A 23898-nucleotide genomic window follows, 5' to 3' on the forward strand; every position below is an offset into this window, starting at 1 on the left:
GATTTCCCCAATGAATATGCATGAGATCTATGTGCATGCACTGCTTTCAATGCATGTTCATTGGGGAAATCCTGAAAACCCGACTGGATTGCAGCCCTCAAGAAGGGACTTTGAGACCCCTGGATCAGAGTGTCTATGTCAGGGATGGGCATTGGGCAACTCTGGTCCTTGAGGGCCGGAATCCTGACGGGTTTTCAGGATTTCCCCAATAAATATGCATGAGATCTATGTGCATGCACTGCTTTCAATGCATGTTCATTGGGGAAATCCTGAAAACCCGACTGGATTGCGGCCCTCAAGGAGGGACTTTGAGATCCCTGAATCAGTATCGGATTATTTTAACATTTGTTCTCCGATCATTCATACAGGACCCATACAACAGCCTCACTGCTTTATATTAAACCACAAGATTTCTTCAGCACCTAAACTGGAACTTGAAAACAAAGCGCAAACTTCCACACTGCTGGGACTACACGGCCTATTGCTGGAGGTTCTCTGCTGGATCTTTTCACAACAGACAAGAGTCCCGGCTGCTGCAGAAGTTCCCCCCTCCTCCCCTTGGCGGCTGAGGGTGGAGCCAAACTCGGACGGCGACGTCGAGACAGCGGAAGAGTTCTGCATTGGTGCTCATTACTTCCGGTATAAACTTGGGATCTGGCGGGGGGAGAAAAATAACAGCCGCGGTCACCAAGGCTACATTCGGCAAGCCAAGCGTCCGGGTAGAATTGGGATTATAGCCACCGTTTCCCTTCCCCTTTTAGTTACTGCTGGTCTGGACCTTCGGAGCCGCTTAGAAAAATCCAGTTTGCAGTAGCATGCCACCTTCTCCGTAGGTGGAGGCGATTTTACGTGTGATCGAAGGTGGAGGGAGGCGAAAAAAAAAAGAGCAACAGGCGAGGACACATGATAGGAGGGAAATAGGCAGTTGACGGTTATAAATAACTCAAAGCAACAGCTAACAGATGATGTGATATATTCAAGTTAAGTAATTAAAGGTGCAGAGATGCAAAAAGTGTCAGGGAAATTATACTTCTGAAGCGCTGGGGAGAAGTGAATTTGTTTGTCTTCCTTGTCATTTAATGCACCTGATCGATAATTATTATGGGTATATTTTTTTAAGGGACGTACAAGTGTAATAATACAGTTATTCAGTGCAAAGCTTAAGAGTCATTTTTTTTTTGTAATACGAATTTTTATGCTGGTTTTAAGAGCCGGTGTGGACAATTTATTTCCTCTTATAACAACACACAAGAAAAAAAAGTTCATAATTTTAAATGTCCTGTTCATTAGGGCGTTTTTTTAAAAGATTATTTGCATTCATTTTGTTCCTGCAGCTGAGTTGATGTTCTTTCTACACGTTCAGTTGGACATTTTTTTTTTCTATTAAGTGAATAATGGATTCCCCACAAAATTCCTTCCCTAGAAGGTAAGAGATCATTCCTATATATCGTTTGTAAGGCTTAGAAAAGAGAAGCTTGGTAGTTTGATGGGAGTAAAAGAACAGAATATAGTACAGGCAATCCCCGAGTTACAGATGTCCGACTTAAGTACGACTCCCACTTAAGAACGTGATTGTGGCTTAATTTGTTTCCACTGAGCAGTATTTCCAGGCATAGACTTTATCACTTCTTGCAGCAGATTCAGAGCTATGGATGGCCACATTAAGAACAGTGTGAATGCTGTACCTTAGAGGGAAAATTGGTAGGGACAATTGACTCTTTTGTCAGCTGAGAGCAGAGGTAAGCAGCAAGAATCTTAAAATCTACATGTTCTGAGTTTCATACAAATCTGATTTACAAAAGGTTTAAAAACGTAACCCGGGGATTGCCTGTATCTCGGATATAATGCTAACATACTAAATATTGAGATCATTTTCCTTGTATTCTGCAGCAAAATAGGTAACTAATACATTCATTTTTATCAAATTAACTAAAACCCCACAGCTTGCCATGAAATAAAGACCATGTTTATTAAGTGTTAATGTGCACTAAGGGATGTATTCTCTAACTTGCATCATTGTCCGTGGCCGCTGATTGTGTGACAATCGTGTAACTGCGCCGATTACAGAATCATGCCTCTGCTAAAGGTAGGTGCCAGAAATGTAGGCCAGGGTTTTCCAGGCCTACATTTCTGGCTCCTACCTTTGATGTGAATTGTGCCTCCTTAGGCGCTTTAGGCCAGCCAACAGCACTTCTAGCGTTGGCCACACCCACAGTGGTGTTAGGCAGCCTAAAGCACCTATGGAGGCACAATTTATTATGTATTTATTCAATTTTCTATACTGTTCTCCCAGGGAAGCTCAGAACGGTTTACATGCATTTATTCAAGTACTCAAGAAGTTTTCCCTCTCTGTGCCAGCGGGCTCCCAATCTATCGAATGTACCTGGGGCAATGGGGGGATTAAAGTAACTTGCCTAGGGTCACAAGGAGCAGCATGGGTTTGAACCCACAACCTCAGGGTGCTGAGGCTGTAGCTTTAACCACTGTGCCACACACTCTCCCCAATTCTGGTGCTGATTTTTTTTAGGTGCCAGTAAGCATCTTGAAACTCAAATAGAAATGTAATTTAAATGGCTTTTTTTTTTTTTTTTTTTTTTTACTGCGCTTGGGTGCCTACCTAGACAAGTGGGTCTTTAATCCCATTTCGTGAGATCTCTTGTAGGAAGCTTCATTTACATATTTTGGTCTTCCCCTCTTACCTAAGGACTGCCCTCTGACTTCCAGTTGTCTTCCTAGAAGTGAGACAGAGGAGCTAGTCTTTCTGCTCATGTTTCATTTTTCATCTACTCAGTATTTTTACCCTTTTTGTGTCTTCGTGCTTTAGAGGTTGCAGATCAGACTTTGTGGATACAGTCTTGTTTTCATTAGGTTGATTGCCTTGCAGTGCACTCTCTGGACAGCCTGCACCTTCAGATCGGGGGCTAAAGGACTGTTCCCTTGGTAGCAGGCTGCGTGCTTCCATGTAGGTATGCCCGACTGCAACACTTATGCGGTGTGTTCCATGGGTGGCAGAGGTCCCTGGCCGTTGGTATTGGGCCAGAGGGGCAGTCAGAAGACCAGCAGTCTAGTTTTCAAGGCTTGTTGAGGCAGAGGATCTCCCAGTAAACTGTTTCAGCTTCCTTTACTGCAGCTCCCAGCACCATAAGGCACAGTGAATACAGGGCTGACAGCCTGTCAAAGTGATTTAGTTTTTGGGCAGTTTGGGAGTTAGCCCTAGTTCCCCCCTACCCCTAAAATTGCTGCGTTTTGGGGGTTCCTGTGCTTTTCCCGGGCTGTTTTTTTTTTTTAAATTGCTCCCATTACAGCCATCTTGGATTTTCCTGATCAGAATTTAAAGTTATTTTTTGCCTCTACAAGTTTTGTTTTTGCAAGAAATAAGAATCCATCTTTGCTTTCAATATCTTCTGGTTCTAGTGTTCCTTCAGGATGGACTGGAAAAGGGTCTGACCGTTACCTGTCTGAGGGTTCAGATTGCTGGTCTTTCTTGTCTTGTTCCTACGCCTCTGAGAGATTCTTTGGACACTCATCTGGACATTGTCAGGTTTCATTAGGGGGCGCATCAAAGTTTTGGCCTCCGCTACCCTGTCTTTAAATAATGGTAGGAAGGACGGGTTCAAGCCTATGATGTCATCAGGAGAAAAAAATTTTCTTCTTCTCTTGGAAGAAATTCCAGTATGAGATAAATTGCTCCGTTTTCAGAAGCTTGTTCCTGTCAGTATCACTTGTTTCAAGAAAGTGAAGAGAAATAGTTGTTTGCTACAATTTAAGTTGCTCTTTGAATTGTTCTGTTTTTTTATATTTAACTATTTAATTAACCATTTAGTTTTATAGATTGACTGCTCACCATAAGAACATAAGAATAGCCTTACTGGGTCAGACCAATGATCCATCAAGCCCAGTAGACCGTTCTCACGGTGGCCAATCCAGGTCACTAGTACCTGGCCCAAACCCAAGGTGTAGCAATATTCCATGCTACCAATACAGGGCAATTTTTATAGGTATCATCAAGCCTATATTTTACGCCAAGGTATGTATTGGGTCCTCCCAGAGCTCATTGAAAATACCCCAGATTGGTTATGGTTGGAATGGCGACTCATGTTTCCTCTGCGATTATGCCATGTTCTCAGTATCAAAATGCCTAGATTATATAAAGACAACAGAATACTAGTAGATATGTGGAAAACGTTACAATATGACACCTATTCCAATTCACAAATCAAACTATTTGGCTAAACTCCAAGATTCAAATTGGCGGATTCAAGGTTATCTGGAAGCATTGGATGATAGCAGGAATACGTACTTTAGAGGATGTTATATCTAATGGTAAACTGCTTGACTTTTCACAGTTGCAACATAACTTTGGTCTTAATAAATCACAAAGTTATAGATGGTTGCAGCTGAAGCAGGCCATTCAGGCAGGGTTCCCTGAATGGAAAAATTTAAATAACCAGTATAGTTTGGAATTCTTATGCTTTCAGGTTGACTACCTGGGACACCAGGCCACACAGTGGTATAAATTGTTAGCTGGATTTATAAATAAGAAATCAAAAACTGGTCTTAGGGATATTTGGAGTATTGAGATTAAGCACCAAATTCCTGCATCTCAATTGCCACGAATCTGGACTTGGGAGGATGAGATGTACAATGTCAGCATCTATGAGACAAACTTGGTGTTTTCTGTTACATAATGCATTATGGACCCCTGTTCGGTTACAAAAGTTGGACAGCTCTAAGTCTAATAAATGTTGGCATTGTCATCTCGAAGCAGGGACTTTAGATCATTTATTGTTCTACTGTCCATTTATTTTGGCTTTTTGGAAATCAATATGGGGCCAAATAAATTGCTTATTAGAAAATCCAGTGGCATTATCCTATGATACTTTGCTTTTTGGCATGTCAATGAGAGCTAAAAGTCAAATATCATCTAAAAATAACAGGCTTTTATTAATAAGAACATAAGAAGTTGCCTCCACTGAGTCAGACCGGAGGTCCATCTCGCCCAGCGGCCCGCTCCCGCAGCGGCCCACCAGGTCCTTGACCTGTGAAGTGAATTCTTGACCTTTATAATCCACCTCTACTTCTATAACCTACCTCTGCTGCTATCTGTACCCCTCAATCCCTTTATCCTTTAGGTACCTATCCAAACCTTCCTTAAACCCCTTTACTGTGCTCTCGCCTACTACAACCTCCGGAAGAGCATTCCATGCGTCCACCACCCTCTGGGTAAAAAAGAACTTCCTAGCATTGGTTCTAAACCTGTCCCCTTTCAATTTCTCTGAGTGACCCCTGGTGCTCGTGGTTCCTCGCAGTTCGAAGAATCTGTCTTTATCCACTTTCTCTATGCCCTTCAGGATCTTGAAGGTTTCTATCATGTCTCCTCTTCTCCAGGGCGAACAGCCCCAGCATTTTCATCCTGTCGGCGTATGTAAAGTTTTCCATACCTCTTATCAGCTTAGTCGCTCTTCTCTGGACTCCTTCGAGTATTGCCATGTCTTTCTTGAGGTACGGCGACCAGTACTGGACACAGTACTCCAGGTGCGGGCGCACCATTGCACGATACAGCGGCATGATAACTTCCTTTGTCCTGGTTGTGATACCCTTTTTGATGATGCCCAGCATTCTGTTTGCTCTCTTTGAGTAACTAGTCTTATAGCTCGTTACATTAACGGGTGCTAGAATATATGTGTGTGTGTGTCTGTCTTTATTTCTTTCTCTCTCTCTCTCCTTAGCCGCTTTCTGTATTTCTGTCTTTCTTTTTCCTCGGCTGTCCACCCATTCTCCCTTCCTTTTACCTTCCCTGTGTCCACCACCACCCCTTCACTGCTCCCCTTATCCAGCAGCAGCCCTTCTCGCTTTTTTTAATCTCCCCCCTGTCCAGCAGCACCTCTTTCCTGTCCCCCTGTCCAGCAGTAGGCCTCCCTTCCTTTTTCTCCCCCCATCTCTTCCCCTGTCCATCAGCACCTCTTTCCTGCTTCCCCGTCCAGCAGTAGGCTTCCTTCCTTTTTCTTCCCCCGTCTCTTCCCCTGTCCAGCAGCACCCCTTACCTCGCGTCTGCCCTCCGCTGACAGCCGCGGCGGCCTGCAGACGCCAAGAGCCGCCGCGGCCGACAACCTCCGCGCCGCCTTAAGCTGACAAAACCCTAAGCCGTGCATGCGTACTCCTATCTGGGGCGACCTACAGCGCACGGAAAACGGGAGCACACAGGTAAGAGTGCGCATGCGCGGCTTAGGGTTTTATTATTTTAGATGACAGGAGTTGCCATACAACAAATTATGAGCAATTGGAAGAATTGGATGAGGCTTAAATATAGTTTTTGGTGGAATTCATTGTGTCATGTGTATAAAATGGAAAGAATATTAGCCATTCAGAAAGGGAATTTTAAGAAATTTCAGGAGATTTGGGAGCCATTAGCAAAATACTGTAATGTTTAATTAATGTTTTTCCCTATGTCATGCATATCCGGGAGGGGGGAGGATGGGGGTCTGTTAAATTAATAAATTTAGATATATTGGGGTTCATTATAGAAATTTTTTGTGATTGCATTGTGATTGTTCAGGAGGAAGGGGGGACTAATTCTGTAATGGATATTAATGGAATATTAAGTGTGTGTTTTTGATGTATAAAATGTGGTATTTATGGTTACACTTACTGTAAGTTTTGAAAATAATAAAGATTTGGAAAAAAAAAAAATACAGGGCAAGCAGTGGCTTCCCCCATGTCTTTCTCAATAACAGACTATGGACTTTTCCTCCAGGAACTTGTCCAAACCTTTCTTAAAACCAGCTACGCTATCCACTCTTACCACATCCTCTGGCAATGCATTCCAGAGCTTAACTATTCTCTGAGTGGAAAAAATTTCCTTCTGTTGGTTTTAGGAGTACTTCACTTTAACTTCATCGATTATCCCCTAGTCTTTGTAATTTTTGAAAGAGTGAAAAATGAATCCACTTGTACCCGTTCTAACCCCGGACTTTCCAGATGTGGATTCAGGGCTTGCATACCTAGTAGATGCCTTATATGATATGATTAGGGCCTCAGCTAAGCAAAATTCCCTGGCTGTGGTGTCTAGGCGGGGTTTATGGCTGCGGCATTGGGCAGTGGACGCAGCCTCTCAATTCCGTTTAGTACATTTGCCATTTAAGTGTCAATTGTTTGGAGAGGACCTGGAGATGTTAGGTAAGGAATTTGGAGATTCTAGTCTCAGAGTTAAAGGAGGATAGACCAAGGAGTTTGTCTTGGTCGCCACCCTTTAGATCAGTGGTTCCCAATCCTGTCCTGGAGGAACGCCAGGCCAATTGGGTTTTCAGGCTAGCCCTAATGAATATGCATGAAGCAAATTTGCATGCCTATCACTTCCATCATATGCAAATCTCTCTCATGCATATTCATTAGGGCTAGCCTGAAAACCCGATTGGCCTGGTGTTCCTCCAGGACAGGGTTGGGAATCACTGCTTTAGATCACGTTTTAGGGATACCAGGAGGTATAGCCCAGGGAGATCGATTCAGTAAAGCTTGTCCATGCAAATGATCAAATCGTAAATATGCCCCCACATCTCGCTGTAACATCGATTAATGCACGTGCACACTGTCTCATTGTTGGTTTTGAAGCATGCGCTAGCTCTTTAGGACTTCACTGCGTAGAAATGGAGTGGGGTTTAATCGTGGACGTCATTGGCGGGCTCTAAATGCGCCTACCGTAAAGCATTGTTGTCATAAAAAATGCAATATAAGAACTGTAGATTTTACCATGATCGGTTTGCTTAGTTAATCTAGCCCTTTGTTTTAGTTAAATTTTAATCATTATACTACCCGTGTTTTCCCGAAAATAAGACCTACCCCCAAAATAAACCCTAGCATGATTTTCAGGGTAGGTCTTAATATAAGTTCTATCCCCAAAAATAAGCCCTAGTTGCCGGCAGCAGCGCTCCCCCCTCCCCGCTGACCCTTCCATCTCTTCCCTGTCAACCGCGAGACCGAAATACCTTGTAACAAATGGCAATGTCGGCAGCAATCTAGACAGGCTGCTTTGGGCCTTCTGTTGCCCGGGCGTTCCTTTGCTGCATCACTGATGATGTCATCAGCAACGTGGCACACGGAACGCCCGGGTGAGAGAAGGCTTGAAGCAGCCTGTCTAGATTGCTGCCGACGTTTTCATTTGTTACAAGGTATTTTGGTTTCACAGTTGGTGGGGGAGAGATTGAAGGGTCAGCAACGGGCGGGGGGGCGTAGCGGGGGTGATGGGAGGGAGGGATTGAAGCTGCAAGGGTTCTGCTGCACAAGGGATGGGAAGGAGGGATAGAAGCTGCAAAGGTTCTGCTGTACAAGGGATGGGAGGGATAGAAAGATATTGCACAAGGGGATGGGTGAGAGGGGGAGGAAAGATGCTGCACATGTGGGGGAGAGAAAGGAAATAGGAAGAATTGGGGTGGAGGAGAGGAAGGGATGGCCTAGAATTTAATATGTGAACTGGAATATAAGAATGTAATGCATTTCACTAGTTTGTATCCACTTTTGGCATCACTCATATCTGGATTCTTATTCATTGTCACTACATAGATACCAAACAGGAGTATCACTTGATTCATCTATTAAGTATTCTGGTCCTGCTCCAGAAAAGGGGGATTCTACGCCTCTTCCTTCTATCAATGAGCGTCTGGCATTCTTACGTCCATCCCGAGAACTTCTGGAATATTATCGTAAGAAAATTGCAGAATTTGATGAGGAGTCTGAGGACCTGGTGAAAAGACTTGAAAAATACAAATCAACCTATGAGGACCAGGTGAGCGAGAGGAGACACTGGATCAGTAACCTGTTCTAACCTTCATGCTAATTTAAGTCTTTACTGTGGCTTCTCTGAAATTAGTTATAATGTTTGTTAGTGTAATTGTAGAATTATTTTATTAGCATCATTTCTATGTGCTTTTATTTTATTTGTTCTTAACCTTTTTCTTTTTGAGACCGTGGAGTGGACTGTAAACTTTTCTGTGGTACTAGGAAAATATTTGTGTTATATATTCATACTGATGAGTATAATGAGACTATTGGTCACAGAAACTTGGTACTGTGGCCTTTATCCCATAATATTTTCTTAAGTGTTACAGCTGACCTAGAATAATGCTAGGAATGCCATACTTCAGACAAAAGAATGAATCTTATATACTGCATTTCTGGTCCAACTAAGGACCTCTAATGCTATTTACAATGGTGGAAAAATAGATAATTAATCCAAAAACTCAATAATACAAATTAATTTATTGTGTAAATACATACAGTACTCCCCCAAAATTCACGGGGGTTATGTTCTTGGAGTGACCGTGAATTTTGAAAAACCGCAAATATTGGATGCAGTACAGTACTGTCAAGCCTGCAGATAAGGGGGGAGGTATCGTCATTCTCAACAGAAATGATTACTTAATGAAATTATGAGGCAGCTATCAGACAGAATACTATTTACCACTTGATTTCTATCCAACAGAGGCACTTCAGAAAGAAATCACCAACATCGCAGTTAATGTTACTGTAAGGATTGATAGTGGCCCCCACAATGTTAGGTTGTAGGGGTTATGTTAGGCGCCCTTACAAACGTTAGGTTCAATTCCCTGAACGAAGATTCACCAGGAATAGAATCAAATGAGAAGCACAGCCAGAGGTGATTGCATAAAGAATATATTATAGAAATAGGCATACAGAAAAGTAGGATTTATAAAAAGTTACAATTACAGAGACTGCTTCTGTGTTCTTGTGAATGAGAGAGAACACACAAAGGGGTGGGGAAGGTGATGCCCCAAGCTAGCAAGAGAGACCAGAGCCAAGAGAGAGAGGGGGATGTTGCGAGGGGGCTTTTATAATTTGGAAACTTATTCTAAATATAGAATCTATTGAGCTTCAATAGAAGTTAAACATCCCCATCCGTAGTAAACTTGTGCTAGACAGAAGAAGAATAGGCTGAAGTCAAATGTAATTTCTAGTATGCCTCTGACAATAGTTTCTGATTAATCTTAGTTATCTGTGCACCTGGACCCTTTGTATATCCTAAACTGTCCATCCTAAGCATCAGACATTAACTCATCTTCTTAGCACCTCTTCGCCCCTCTTAGCTGCAAGTTGGTTTGTAATCATGATTTAATTAGGGCTATTTGAAACTGTCTTTAGGGCTGTATGAAATAGTCTGCCTGGATGCTTACTGTATGTGATCTATCTGCATCAACATCCCAGAGTCAGATTGATATAATTTCCCATAGGCCTTTGCTGACATTAATTATGCCAACTGAAAATGCTGATTGCTAGCAATAGCTATGCTGACAGTTACCTCGCTTCAAAAGAAAAAGATTTTCTCAATGTAAAAATCCAGGCACTCCCACCATTTATGTCCTTCCGAAGATACACAAAACACTAAGCAACCTGCCAGGGAGACTGATCATGTCTGCAAATGGATCTGTGTTAGAACCCTTCTGTATCTTCGTAGATCATTTTCTTCGTCCTTATATTCCATGCATTGAATCATTATATTAGAGGCTCCACTCATGTCATCAACATTTTGGATGAATATGATGAATCCTTAGATCAGTGTTTCCCAACCCTGTCCTGGAGGACTCCCAGGTCAGTCAGGTTTTCAGGATAGCCCTAATGAATATGCATGAGAGATATCTGCATATAATGGCGGTGCCAGGCATGCAAATCTGTTCCATTAGGGCTGTCCTAAAAACCCGATGGGCCTGGGGTCCTCCAGGACAGGGTTGGAAACCACTGCCTTAGATGACCTTCTGTTGGTGACCCTCGACATTGAATCCCTATATACCAACATCCCTCAGATTGAAGGACTATCTATCATTGAGAATACCTTAGCTGGACAAACTACAGATTTAAGGATTCCAAATTATCTCATTCTTACTCTAGGCACCATTGCCCTCATCAACAATTTTTTCATTTTTGAAGGAGTCTATTATCAACAGATCAAGGGTACCACCATAGGTGCCTCTATGGCACCTGAAATCACAAATCTCTATGTCGCCTATAGCCAATTTTTAAGGCTTAATCGATTGTGCTCCTCGTTTTCTGATTTTACACAACCATCTACAGAGATGTCATCACGATTCATCAACAGGGGCTATCCACAAGACTATATTGAAGCAAGCTATCACAAAGCACTAGCAAAGGATCGAGAAGAACTTCTGAAGAAGAACGAAAACGGATCATCACCTGACCTCGTATGTACACTAAAATTTTCACACCTCACCAATAACATTAAGAAAATCATTAGGTATAACTGGCACATCCTTGAAAATCATGCATGCTTTAAAGACAAAAGATGCATTATTACGTACTCCAGAAATAAAAATCTCAAAGAAAAATTGGTGCCCTCAGCTTTACCAGCCGTAGCTCTGCTTAAGTTACACCATACAGCAATATCGAAAGGCCATTATTCATGTGGATGTTGCAGTGTTTATAAACATAGTATTGAAACCACTAAATTTGTACATCCGCAGACCAAAAAGGAATACCATTTGCAACATCGCTCTGACTGTAATTCAATAAATGTTACATATGTTATCACCTGCCCTTGTAATCTCCTTTACATGGGCAGGGCAAAACAAAACGCATGATACGCACCAGAGTTATAGAGCATCATAGCTGCATAAACAGGAATATCCAGTCAGCGTCTATAGTCAAACACTGGAATAACAGCAATCATGCTACCTCTGACCTTAATTTTTTTGTATATAAGATCATACAACCTAGACTGAAAGGGGGGAGACACAGACCTGATTCTTTTATATGTAACAGAAAAAAACATTTTTGAATTTCAAAAGTGATCACCCCAAAGTCCTCAATGTAGATATAGACTACTCAGTCTTTCTTTGACCATCTTTTTTTCTAGGCTTTCCATTATCTGATACAAGACATTTATATTTACACTTATATTTATCTAATCATACTTATAGCGTTTATGCTCATACATATCCTTTTTGGTTGTTAGCTATCCCTTTGCCTTTTGTCTATCCTTCGTCTTCCCTTTAGATTTTTCTTACCAGGACCTGGAAACAGCAGGGGGAACCCACAGGAAGACAAGTCCAGTGCAGGCCAACGCCGGGAGGAGGAAAGATGGAAGTGCACCGAGGACACGGACCTGCGGATAGAGAGACAAGAGAAGATGGAGAAGACAGCAATCATCGTAGGAGATTCCATCATCTGACAAGTCGACAGCCACATAGCAGGAGGAAGACAGGATCGACTAGTAACCTGCCTACCAGGAACCAAGGCGGAGGATATAGTGAACCGCATCAACAAGATCATCGACAGTGCGGAAGGAGGTAGATATGGCAGCGGTGATCCACGTTGGGACAAACGACATGAGCAACAGGAACTACAGAAGGGAAACACTGAAGGACCAGTTCCAGATGCTAGGAAGGAAGCTGAAGATCAGAACGCCAATGGTAGCGTTCTCGGAGATCTTACCGGTATCCAGGGCCGAAGGGAAGAGGCAGACGGAACTGCAAGCAGTCAACGTGTGGATGAGATGCTGGTGTGAGGAAGAAGGATTTCACTTTGTGTGCAACTAGACGGCATTTTGGGGGAAGAGCAATCTATACAGGAAGAATGGACTCCACCTCAGTGGAGATGGAACGAGGCTACGTGCAAACAACATCAAGTGAGAAATTGAGAAGTTTTTTATTTTAAACTAAGAAGAAGGGGAAAGCCAACAGTCGACCAAGAGTTGATGGTTCGGGAAATGGTATACCCAGAGGATACCATGCAAGAAGATTGCAGGGAAGACTCACCAGAGCATAGGCAAGATAGAAATCCCAGCGGATCGAAAGGGACAGAAGTGAAGGAGACAGGAGGTAGAAAGTGCAAGAAAGTAACAGACCATAAACTTAAGTGTATGTACACGAACGCAAGAAGCCTACGAAATAAAATGGGGGAATTGGAAGCTATAGCACAAAAAGAAGACCTAGACATTGACATTATGGAAACATGCTGGAACGAGGACAACATCTGGGACACTGTACTACTGGGATACAAACTATACCGCAGAGACAGAGTAAGACAGAAAGATGGGGGTATTGCCCTATACATAAAAGAGGGAATTGAGTCTACCAGAGAGAACACGCGGCAAAAGAACAATAAGGTAGAGTCTCTATGGGCCAAAATACCGGGAACAAATGGAACGGATATGAAGATTGGCGTCTACTACCGACGCCCAGGGCAGTCCGAAGAGACTGAAGGAGGAATGACGGACCAGATTAAACGCAACTGCAAGGGAGACAATACAGTTATCATGGGCGACTTCAATTATCTGGGGATAGATTGGAACCTAGGCTACTACAACTACAGTAGAAAGACCAAGTTCCTGGATGCTGTAGGCGATTGCTTCCTGGAACAACTTGTCATAGAAACTACGAGAGGAAATGCTATTCTAGACTTAGTTCTAAATGGACTACGAGGACCAGCACAGGGTATAGAAGTAGAAGGGACGCTGGGAAACAGTGATCACAACATGATCCACTTCAACAGGAACAAAAAATCGGTCCACGGCACTGAACTTCCATAAAGGGATGAGTCATGGTGAGGAAGAAGATTAGGAAGAGGATAAGCACTGCAAATACGCTAGAGCAAACATTGTTCCTTTTTAAGAATACAGTCACAGAGGCGCAAAATTTATATATACCGCGTATCAACAAAGGTTCCAAGAGGGAACAAGGAACCGGTGTGGCTCACTGTACCGTTGAAGGCAACGATCAGAGACAAGAAGACTTCGTTTAAGGAATGGAAAAGGATGAAAATGGACGAAAACTGGAAAAAGCACAAACAACATCAAAGCAAGTGCCATAAGGCGATAAGAGGGGCCAAAAGAGACTACCAAGAAAAAATAGCCAAGGAGGCCAAAAATTTTAAGCCGTTCTTTCGATATATTTAAGGGGAAATGACCCGCGAAGGAAGGGACCGTTAGATAACCAGGGAATAAAGGGAGTACTAAAGGAGGGCAAATCCATCGCCGACAAACTGAATACGTTTTTTGCGTTTGTATTTACCAAAGAGATTATATACAATATACCGGAAGCTGACAGGCTATACACAGGAAATGAAGAGGGGAAACTGACAGGGATGACAGCCAGTCTAGAAGAGGTATGCAGACAGATTGATAGGCTTAAAAATGATAAATACCCGGGACTGGTCGGCATCCATCTTAGGGTAATCAAGGAACTGAACAGGGTTATAGTTGAACTGCTTCAACTAATAGCCAATCTGTCGATCAAATCAAGAAGGATTCCGGAAGACTGGAAAGTGTCGAATGTTATGCCAATCTTCAAGAAAGGTTCGAGGGGAGATCCGGGAAACTACAGACCAGTGAGTCTGACTTCTGTACCAGGAAAGATGATAGAGGCACTGATAAAGGACCGCATCATTGATCACCTTGACGGGCACAAACTGATGAGGACCAGCTAGCACGCTTCAGCAAAAGAAGATCTTGTTTGACAAACTTACTGCACTTCTTCGAAGGAGTAAATGGGCAGATAGGCAAGGGTGACCCAGTCGACATTGTATATCTAGATTTTCAGAAGGCATTCGACAAGGTTCTGTATGAATGTCTGCTTCGAAAAATTGCGAGCCATGGAATCGAGGGTGATATACTCGCGTGGATTAAAAACTGGTTAACGGATAGGAAACAGAGAGTGGGGGTGAATGGACAATACTCGGATTGGAAAAGCGTCACGAGTGGAATGCCTCAGGGTTCGGTGCTCAGGCCTGTGCTCTTCAACACATTTATAAACGACCTGGAAATTGGCACGACGAGTGAGGTAATAAAATTTGCGGATGATACAAAAGTTATTCAGAGTAGTTAGGACACAGAAAGATTGTGAAGACTTACAAAGAGACATAAAATACAGTCAAGGAATGGGCTGCGAAATAGCAAATGAGGTTCAACGTGGATAAGTGCAAGATGATGCGTGTCGGTAACCAAAATCATATGCACGAATACAGGATGGCCGGTTCTATACTCGGAGAGAGCCCTCAGGTAAGAGAATTGGGAGTACTTGTAGACAAGTCAATGGAATTGTCCGCACAATGTGCGGCGGCGGTGAACAGAATGCTAGGAATGATTAAGAAGGGGATCACGAACAGATCTGAAAAGGTTATCATGCCGTTATACCGAGCCATGGTACGCCCTCACCTGTAATGCTGCATCCAACACTGATCGCCATACATGAAAAAGGACATAGTACTACTCGAAAGGGTCCAGAGAAGAGTGACAAAAATGGTTAAGAGGTTGGGGGAGTTGCCATACAATAAGAGGCTAGAGCAGGGGTGTCAATCTCAATCACATTAAGGGGGCTGAAATCTAAAACACAGGCTAAGTCGAGGGCTAGACTCCGCCCAATCCCCACCCCATACCCCACCCCCATAATAGTACTAATTGTAACATCATTTTTTCCATATATACACACACAATATAATCTTATTAACAACACAAAATGGTTAATCACAAAATTAAACTGCGCAGGCTTGCCATAACTTTTCTGTACTTCATTAAAATCTGTTTTCCATCACAACTATGCACATGCTTTCTCAGCTCTTTAAACAGGATTAGGCTATGAGTAGTGAAATCCTAGTAGCCATTGATATTCCACATGTTCAAACCTGAGGAAAAGGGGAAGGGGAGAGGGGCTTCATTAGAAGAATGAGGGTCTTCCCCAGGTACCTGTGCTCTTATGTCTTCTTTGTCAATGCAGCCTTGGGAGATGAAGTAAGTTCTGAGAGTATGTCCAAAGGTGATCAAGCCAGCAAGAAGCTGTCGTTCCCATTCTGGCTTTGACAGATTGTTGTTCTGTGCTGGAAAGTACTACCATGGCTTTCAAGCAGTATATCTTCTGGCCGGCTCCCTCCTCCTCATTTCCACAGTATGCTCAAAGCCGCGGACAGCGGCCCCCTAAGCCGGTCCTGCGCCTGAACCGGAGCCTTCTCTGACATTACAACATCGGAGGGAATGCTTCCGGAGGAGGTGCAAGACACGCAAGGAGCCACTGCCTGCAGCTTTGAGCACACTGCGGAAATGAGGAGGAAGCCGGCCAGAAGATAAACCACCCAGGTGTGGCAATGAAAACGTCAGGTGGACCGGATTCTGCCCGCGGGCCTTGTGTTTGAGAACTGTGGGCTAGAGTAACTGGGCCTCTTCTCCCTTGAAAAGAGAAGACTGAGAAGAGACATAATCAAAACATTCAAGGTTTCCTTGGAAGCACATTTGACAAGAATCATGGCTTCTTTGTGGACAGAAGCTCAGGCAATTTCACCTGAGATTTGTAGGGCAGCGACCTGGTCCACACTGCATATGTTTTCCAAGCTCTGTGGAGGGAAAGTGGCAGCATGGGAGGACCCTGAATTTGGGTCCTCAGGTTATAAGCAGATGCAAAATTCCCACCCTAGATTTTTAGGACTGTTTTTGTGTGTCCCTGCTGTCCAGAATAACACATCTAATGCACTAGAAAAATTAATTAGGTTCTTACTTTGCTAATATCTTTTCTAGTAGATAGGTGTGTCATTGTTTCATTGTAATGTTTAACGTGTTTGTTTTACTTTCAGAGCAGAACAGCACTGTATTTTGGGAGTCTCTTCATACCCCTCCTTATATGTCTCTATATAGGGCTTTTGCCTGCTTTGGTACAAACTGAAAGGGACAGAGCACTTAGTAGAAAGAAGAGGAGTTGAAAACCTGGAGTGGAATCTTTTTGCATGGTTCATGAGCATGTAAAGAATATCCTACTGTCCTGAATGACACACCTATCTAATAAAAAAAAAGATATTAGTGAGGTAAGACCTAATCTCTTTTTAGCTGTAATACGAATGCTGTTGATCTGTTTAGTCAATACTAGCATGACTCGCACTTTAATTCGTGTATAATACATCAAGCAGTATCCCTACTCCTGCCCATCCACCCCCCCCAAATGTTCTGCGATGTGTTCCAAAACCTTTCAGATTGCATATAACAAGGAATAATTTTATATGTTTTATAAAACAGACAATATTATGGTTTTTCTTAATTTGTAGTTTTAACAGATCTTAACTTTCAGGTAGTCCTGTGCTATCATCTGTTTACAGAGCCGCCTTTATTTGACCCTTTATTTCATTAACAGCACAAGTTGCAGTGGGAGTTACATCAGAGAGAAGAGGAGTTAACAGAGTTGCAGACAGCTCTTGGTGACATGCAGGTTTACCTGTTTCAAGAGAGGGAGCATGTCCTACGCCTTTACTCTGAGAATGACAGGCTGAAAATCAGGTAATGGAGGAAGTAAGGCAGGCTCAATATACTGGTTTCATAAAGTGATAAAGTTACACCAACAGCACAAGTGTGCTCTTGTGTGGGATAGCCAAGTCCCAAATTGCGCTCCTGCTACTCAGGCTTGTTGAGGCTGAGACAGCTGTGGAGATAGTGTTTACAGCCTCTGAGAAGAATGGTGTCCTTGATGTTCCAAAGTAATAACTCCTGTCGGTTGATGTTCCAAAGTAGTAACTCCTGTCGATTGATAAAGAGTTTAAGTGTAAGACGGCCATAGTTTAAGACTCTGGTCATGGACCATTGGAAGTACTGAGGTTCTATATATGGGAGAAAAATTTAAGTAGGTGTGATTTAAAAGTTTATTGTGCTTGAAAGAATTGTTGGAGCTGAATGAGCAACAGTGAAGTGCAAAGCTGTAATAAAGGAACAGGAACAGAATATTTCCACTGGCCTTGACCGTAACGTTTAGAATGAAATAGTTTTCTGTGGAATACTATACCCAAGTGTACTGGTGCTATTCTGAAATGGCAGCACAAAACTAGAGATTTATGTATTGTCTGTTTTTCCTAAAATGCAATTTTGATAGTAGGTTTTAAATTGAGTATGAAGCAAGATACAGTAAAGGTATTTTTTAATATTCCGAGTTGGCTCAAGATTGTTAGCTTTGGGGGGGGGCAGTAATGAAGATAGGATGGGAATTTGTTTACTTCTAGAACAGCAAAACAAGCACAGCATCAAGTTCCTAAACCTTATGAACTGTATGATTTCTGATCTACTGCGATTACTGCATAGTTAGGGTTATATTCTATAGTGTCTCTCTAGACCAGGGGAGGGCAACCATGGTCCTTGAGGGCCACAACCCAGTTAGGTTTTCAAGATTTCTACAATGAACATGCATGAGATCTATTTGTATACAATGGAAGCAATACATGCAATTCAGTCTCATGCATATTGAGGAAATCTTGAAAACCCAGCTGAGTTGTGGCCCTCAAGGACCATGGTTGCCCACCCCTGCTCTAGACTGGTACAGATGGGTATTATATTGTACACTCCTACTAGCAGATGAAGACTGAGAACCATTGTGCTTCAACTTAATCTATAAGTGGGCTGTGCAGTCCCTTGGAAGCAAGTCACTGAATAGCCAGGCAGATAAGAACATAAGAATTGCCGCTGCTGGGTCAGACCAGTGGTCCAGTGTGCCCAACAGTCCGCTCACACGGCGGCCCCCAGGTCAAAGATCAGTGTTCTAAAATGAGTCCGGCCTCACCTGTGTACGGCCCAGTTTAGCAGGAACTTGTCCAGCTTAGTCTTGAAACCCTGGAGGGTGTTTTCCCCTACAACAGACTCCAGAAGAGCATTCCAGCTCTCCACCACTCTCTGTGTATAGAAGAACTTCCTTACGTTTGTACAGAATCTATCCCCTTTCAACTTTAGAGAGTGCCCTCTCGTTCTCCCTACCTCCAAGGAAAAGGAAAGAACAACTGAAGACCTCTCAAAAAAAAAAACCCTCAAGTTATCTGAGCTGCCGCCTCCTGATCTGGTCAATTCTAGAATAGCACAGGCAGCCCCAGCTACATACGTGACCACTTGATGTGCTCAATACAGAAGTAATTTCCCGAACCTTGGGGGGCGTGGCTTGGTCACGCATGAAAATGGTCAGGTAAGGAAGGAGCTCCGTACTGACAGACTTGGCTTTTCATATGTTAAATTTAACAAAAGCCAAGAAAGATCTGGCTTTTTCTGTGTCTTTGGATGCAGAGAAAGCCTTTGATCGGGTGGAATGGACCTTCATGTATCAAGCATTAGATCGGTTTGGCATAGGTTCAGGATTTATACAAATGATTCAAACATTGTATAGCTCCCCTGCTGCTAGATTGTATATAAATAATAATATCTCAGAACGTTTTAATTTGCAGAGGGGGGCAAGACAAGGCTGTTCCTTATCTCCTTTGCTTTTTGATATTGTATTAGAACCCTTGTTATTAGCTATTCAGCAAGGGAAGGAGATACAGGGTATTCCTTATTCAGATCAGGAATACAAGGTCTCTGCATATGCAGATGATATACTGCTTCATTTGAGAAATCCAGAAACAACCATTTCAAGCTTACTTGAATTGATAGATAAATTTGGTATATTTTCAGGATATAAGATAAACTGGAGCAAATCAGAAGTTCTTCCACTAAATGTACATTGTACAAAAGGCTTGTTTGATTCATTCCCCTTTCTATGGAAGGAGGATGGAATAAAATATTTAGGTATTAAGATAAAAAATATGCTGGAAGACACAATGAAAGAGAATGAAAATTTTTTATTACAGAAGGTAACAGAAATGTGTGAGCAATGGAATCCTTTACATCTTTCTTGGTGGGGGAGAGTTCAAACTATCAAAATGATGATCTTGCCTGTGGTTTGTTACCAAATGGGTATGATACCAATTTTTTTTTTTTCAGGGGTCCTTTTATAAAAAAATAAATCGTATTCTTACAAAATTTATTTGGCTGGGTAAAATTCCTAGAATCGCTTTAGTATCTCTACAAAAGCCAATTACAGAGGGTGGGGTAAATTTTCCCAATTTTTATAGGTATCATCAAGCCTATATTTTACACCAGGGTATGTATTGGGTCCTCCCAGAGCTCATTGATAATACCCCAGATTGGTTGTGGTTGGAATGGCAACTCATGTTTCCTCTACGTTTATGTCATGTTCTCAGTATCAAAATGCCTAGATTGTATAAAGAAAACAGAATATTAATGGATACATGGAAATCCTTACGATATGTCAGTAATTTTAACCTATTCCAATCTATAAATCGACGAATCAAACTATATGGCTAAACTCCAAGATTCAAATTGGCGGATTTAAGGTCATCTGGAAGCATTGGATGATAGTAGGTATATGTATTTTAGATGATGTTATTTCAAATGGTAAACTGCTTGATTTTTCACAGTTGCAACAAAAATATGGTCTTAATAAATCACAAAGCTTTAGATGGTTGCAACTGAAGCAGGCCATTCAGGTAGGGTTCCCTAAATGGAAAAATCTTAATACGCAATATAGTTTGGAATTTTAATGCTTTCAGGTGGACTTCCTGGGACACCAGGTCACACAATGGTATAAACTGATAAACGGATTTGTAAATAAAAAGCCTAAAACTGGTCTTAGGGATATTTGGAGCATTGAGATTAAGCATCAATTTCTGCGTCTCAATGGCCACAAATTTGATCTTGGAGGATGAGATGTACGGTGTCCGCATCTATGAGACAAACTTGTTTTTTTCTTCTGCATAGAGCATTTTGGACCCCAGTTAGATTACAAAAGTTAAATAGCTCTATGTCCAATAGATGCTGGCATTGTAATCTTGTAGTAGGGACTCTAGATCACTTATTATTCTATTGTCCATTTATCTTGGCCTTTTGGAAATCAATTGTTTATTGGAAAATCCTGTGGCATTATTGTATGATACAGTTCTATTTGGTATGTCAATGAGAGCAAAGAGCCAAATTTCATCTAAAAATAACTATTGATTATGACTGGGGTCACCATACAACATATCACAAGTAATTGGAAGAATTGGAGTAGACTCAATTACAGTTTTTGATGGAATTCGTTATGTCGCATTTATAAAATGGAAAGAATAATAGCCATACAAAAAGGGAATTATAAGAAATTTAAAGAGATCTGGGGGCCATTTACAAATTATTGTAATGAATAGATACAATTTTTCCATTATAACTACAATGCAAATGAGAAGGTGAGAGGGGGGGGAGGTCTGAATTTTTATTAAATGTTTAGATCAATAGGAAAGAAAAATTTTATATGATGTGTGTCTATAGGTTATGGTAGGGATGAGAGGGAGGGGGTTAAATTTTATGATTTAATGTTGAATATGATAGAAATTCAAGTGTTGTATTCAATTTCAAATGTCATTTATTGATACACTTGTAAGATGTAAAAATGAATAAAGATGTTTTGGTTGTTTTTTTTTAAAAAGAAGTAATTTCCAAATTACACCCTTGGTGAATATGCCAAAGAATAGCATCGTAACTCATATGGCCAAATTATCATTCAGCCTCTGCTTTGCTTGTTTTTGTTGTTACTGGGGGTTTTTTATTTATCAATTTTTTTTTTTTAAACTCTGGACCAACAACCCTCACAGTTCAGATTGAACCTAGGCACAGCTGAGAAACATAAGCAGTAGAGACAAAGAATGGGTGGGTTCTGTGCAGGTCTAGAGGGACTAAAGGAAAGCAAATTGGCAGGTAAGACCTAATTTCTCCTTCCGTAGTATCCCTCTAGACTGGCACAGATGGGCAGTAGCAAAGCAGTGTCAGTCAAGGGCAGGACCCCAGCAAATCTGCCTCCAAACCCCAGGCCCCAAAGGCAGCATCCTGACAGGTGTAAACATTCAGCCTGTAATGACAAGCAAAGGAATGAAGCAAAGACCAAACTGCTACCTTACAGATCCAAGAAGTTTCAAGTTTAATTAAAAATTTGATTTGATCACAAAATCATAATCCAATGCGATTTTACAAATAGTGATAAAATTAGGGTAAAAAGAAAAAACACATTAATCGAACCAGACAGTTAATACAACTCTAGACCAACCAAACACAAAAGGTAAAAAGAAAAAAAAATAAATGGTTAAATACAATTTGAAAACAAATAAAAAGGGCAAGGTAATAAAACAATAGGATGGGGAAATTTTCACTTATCAGCATTATTAGTCCTCTTAACACGCATCCTGAATATATAAAATTAGCATAACTTAGTTAAAAGCGTCTTTAAAAAGCCAGCTTTTCAGGAATCTTTTAAACTTACTAAGTAATTTTTCATCCCTTATATTGATTGGGAACGAATTCCAGATTTGAGGGGCCGTGACAGAAAAGATAGTGTCTCTCCTTGAATAAATGAGTCTTAGTGAAGGGACCAAGAGGAGAGATTTATCTTCCAATCTTAAGGATTTTGTAGGAATATAAGGGATTAGAAGCCTTTTTAAGAATGCAGAAGCTTTATTCGTTAGTTTTGTGTGTAAGTAACGCTATTTTATATGTAATTTTATGATTTAAAGGTAACCAATGCTTTTCCTTTAGAAGGGGGGTCACATGATCAAATTTTTTCCTTTTAGTAATTATTTTTATTGCCGTATTTTGTAGGATTTGCAATCTACGTATTTCTTTTAAGGTTATTCCCTTGTACAAAGCGTTGCAGTAGTCAATTTTTGATATGACTAACGAGTGTATTAAAGTATTCAGAGATGATTCATCCAGAAATGCGGATAGTGATCTAATCAGCCTTAACCTATAGAAACAATTTCTAATGAGTGAACTTATTTCATCATGATAATTCGATTTCTGGTCCAAAAAGACCCCGAGTATCTTTACCTTGGTGACTTCTTTAAGCGTAATGTTTATGCTGGCTCCTAATTTCTGTCCCTCCCTACATGGGAATAGCATAACCTCTGTTTTAGATGTGTTAAGGGCCAGCTTATTATCATATAACCATTTGGATATTTTCTACAATTTCATATTAAACTGCTGAAATTTCTTCGGCTGAGCTTGGATCCAAGGGATACAAAAGTTGGATGTCGTCAGCGTATGCAAATGTGTGAACCCAATTGATTGGCTAAGAGTTAACAGAGGAGTCAAAAATACATTGAACAATAAGGGAGATAAGATTGATCCTTGCAGAATCCTGAAACTAGTTGCAATTGTATTTGAAGATGAATTATTAAATTTCACTTTTGATGATCATTCTGAAAAATAAGACTGAAACCATTGGAGAACAACATCAGTTATTCCCAATGATCTGAGTCTGCTTAGAAGAAGATGGTGGTCTATAGTGTCAAAGGCTGTTGATAAGTCTAGGGATATAAGGAGAACTGATTGATGATGATCTCAGAAATAGAGAACAGAGGATGTCAGGCCAATTTTGAAAGAGGTCAAGGCAGATGACTTTATGCAATGTCACCTTAGGAACAACTATACAAAAATAGACAAATATACCCCCTCCCTTTTTACTAAACCACGATAGCGGTTTTTAGCGCAGGGAGCTGCACTGAATGCCCTGTGCTGCTCTCAATGCTCATAGGCTCCCTGCGCTAAAAACTGCTAGTTCAAAATATAGACAGCAGATATAAATTCTCAGAACAAGACACATTTTGATCACTAAATTGAAAATAAAATCATTTTTCCTTCCTTTGTTGTCTGGTGATTTCATGAGTCTCTGTAGCACTTTCTTCTTCTTACTGTGCATCCAATATTTCTTCCCGTCTTTCAACCTGCTGTATGCTTCCAGACCTCGTTCTCTCCGCCAGCTTTTTCTTCCTCTCTCCCTGCTCCCTCCCCTTTCTTTCTTTCTTTCTGTCTGCCTTTCTCTCTCCATGCCCCCTTTCTTTCTGTCCTCCTGTCCCTTTCTTTCTTTCTGTCTGTCTTTCTCTCTCCATGCCCCCTTTCTTTCTGTCTTTCTTTCTCCATGCCCCCTTTCGTTCTGTCTTCCTGTCCCCCCTTTCTTTCTTTCTGTGTCCCTGCTCCCCCTTTTTTCTGTCTCCCTGCCTGCTCCCAAGCCACTGCCGCCACCATTGGGGAACAGGCCTCCAAACCACCACCGTCCCAAGCTCTCCCTG

The 23898-nt window shown here is 41.6% G+C and overlaps 1 protein-coding gene across 2 annotated transcripts in view; it reads left to right on the forward strand.

Annotated features, from left to right (window-relative positions):
• The first annotated feature begins 646 nt into the window (after nucleotides 1-646).
• CCDC77 (coiled-coil domain containing 77) overlaps nucleotides 647-23898 on the forward strand; it is a 159223-nt gene continuing 135971 nt past the window's right edge. The window contains exons 1-4 of one of the 2 annotated variants that reach the window (XM_033952793.1): nucleotides 647-893; nucleotides 1335-1426; nucleotides 8557-8779; nucleotides 17133-17275. In XM_033952793.1, the coding sequence (XP_033808684.1) occupies nucleotides 1395-1426; nucleotides 8557-8779; nucleotides 17133-17275 (398 nt within the window). In that variant the 5' untranslated portion in view covers nucleotides 647-893; nucleotides 1335-1394. The remainder of the gene's footprint in view (nucleotides 894-1334; nucleotides 1427-8556; nucleotides 8780-17132; nucleotides 17276-23898) is intronic. The other variant, XM_033952794.1, reaches the window with a different exon arrangement.

This window comes from Geotrypetes seraphini, chromosome 7, assembly GCF_902459505.1.
Source record: "Geotrypetes seraphini chromosome 7, aGeoSer1.1, whole genome shotgun sequence".
NCBI lineage: Eukaryota > Metazoa > Chordata > Amphibia > Gymnophiona > Dermophiidae > Geotrypetes > Geotrypetes seraphini.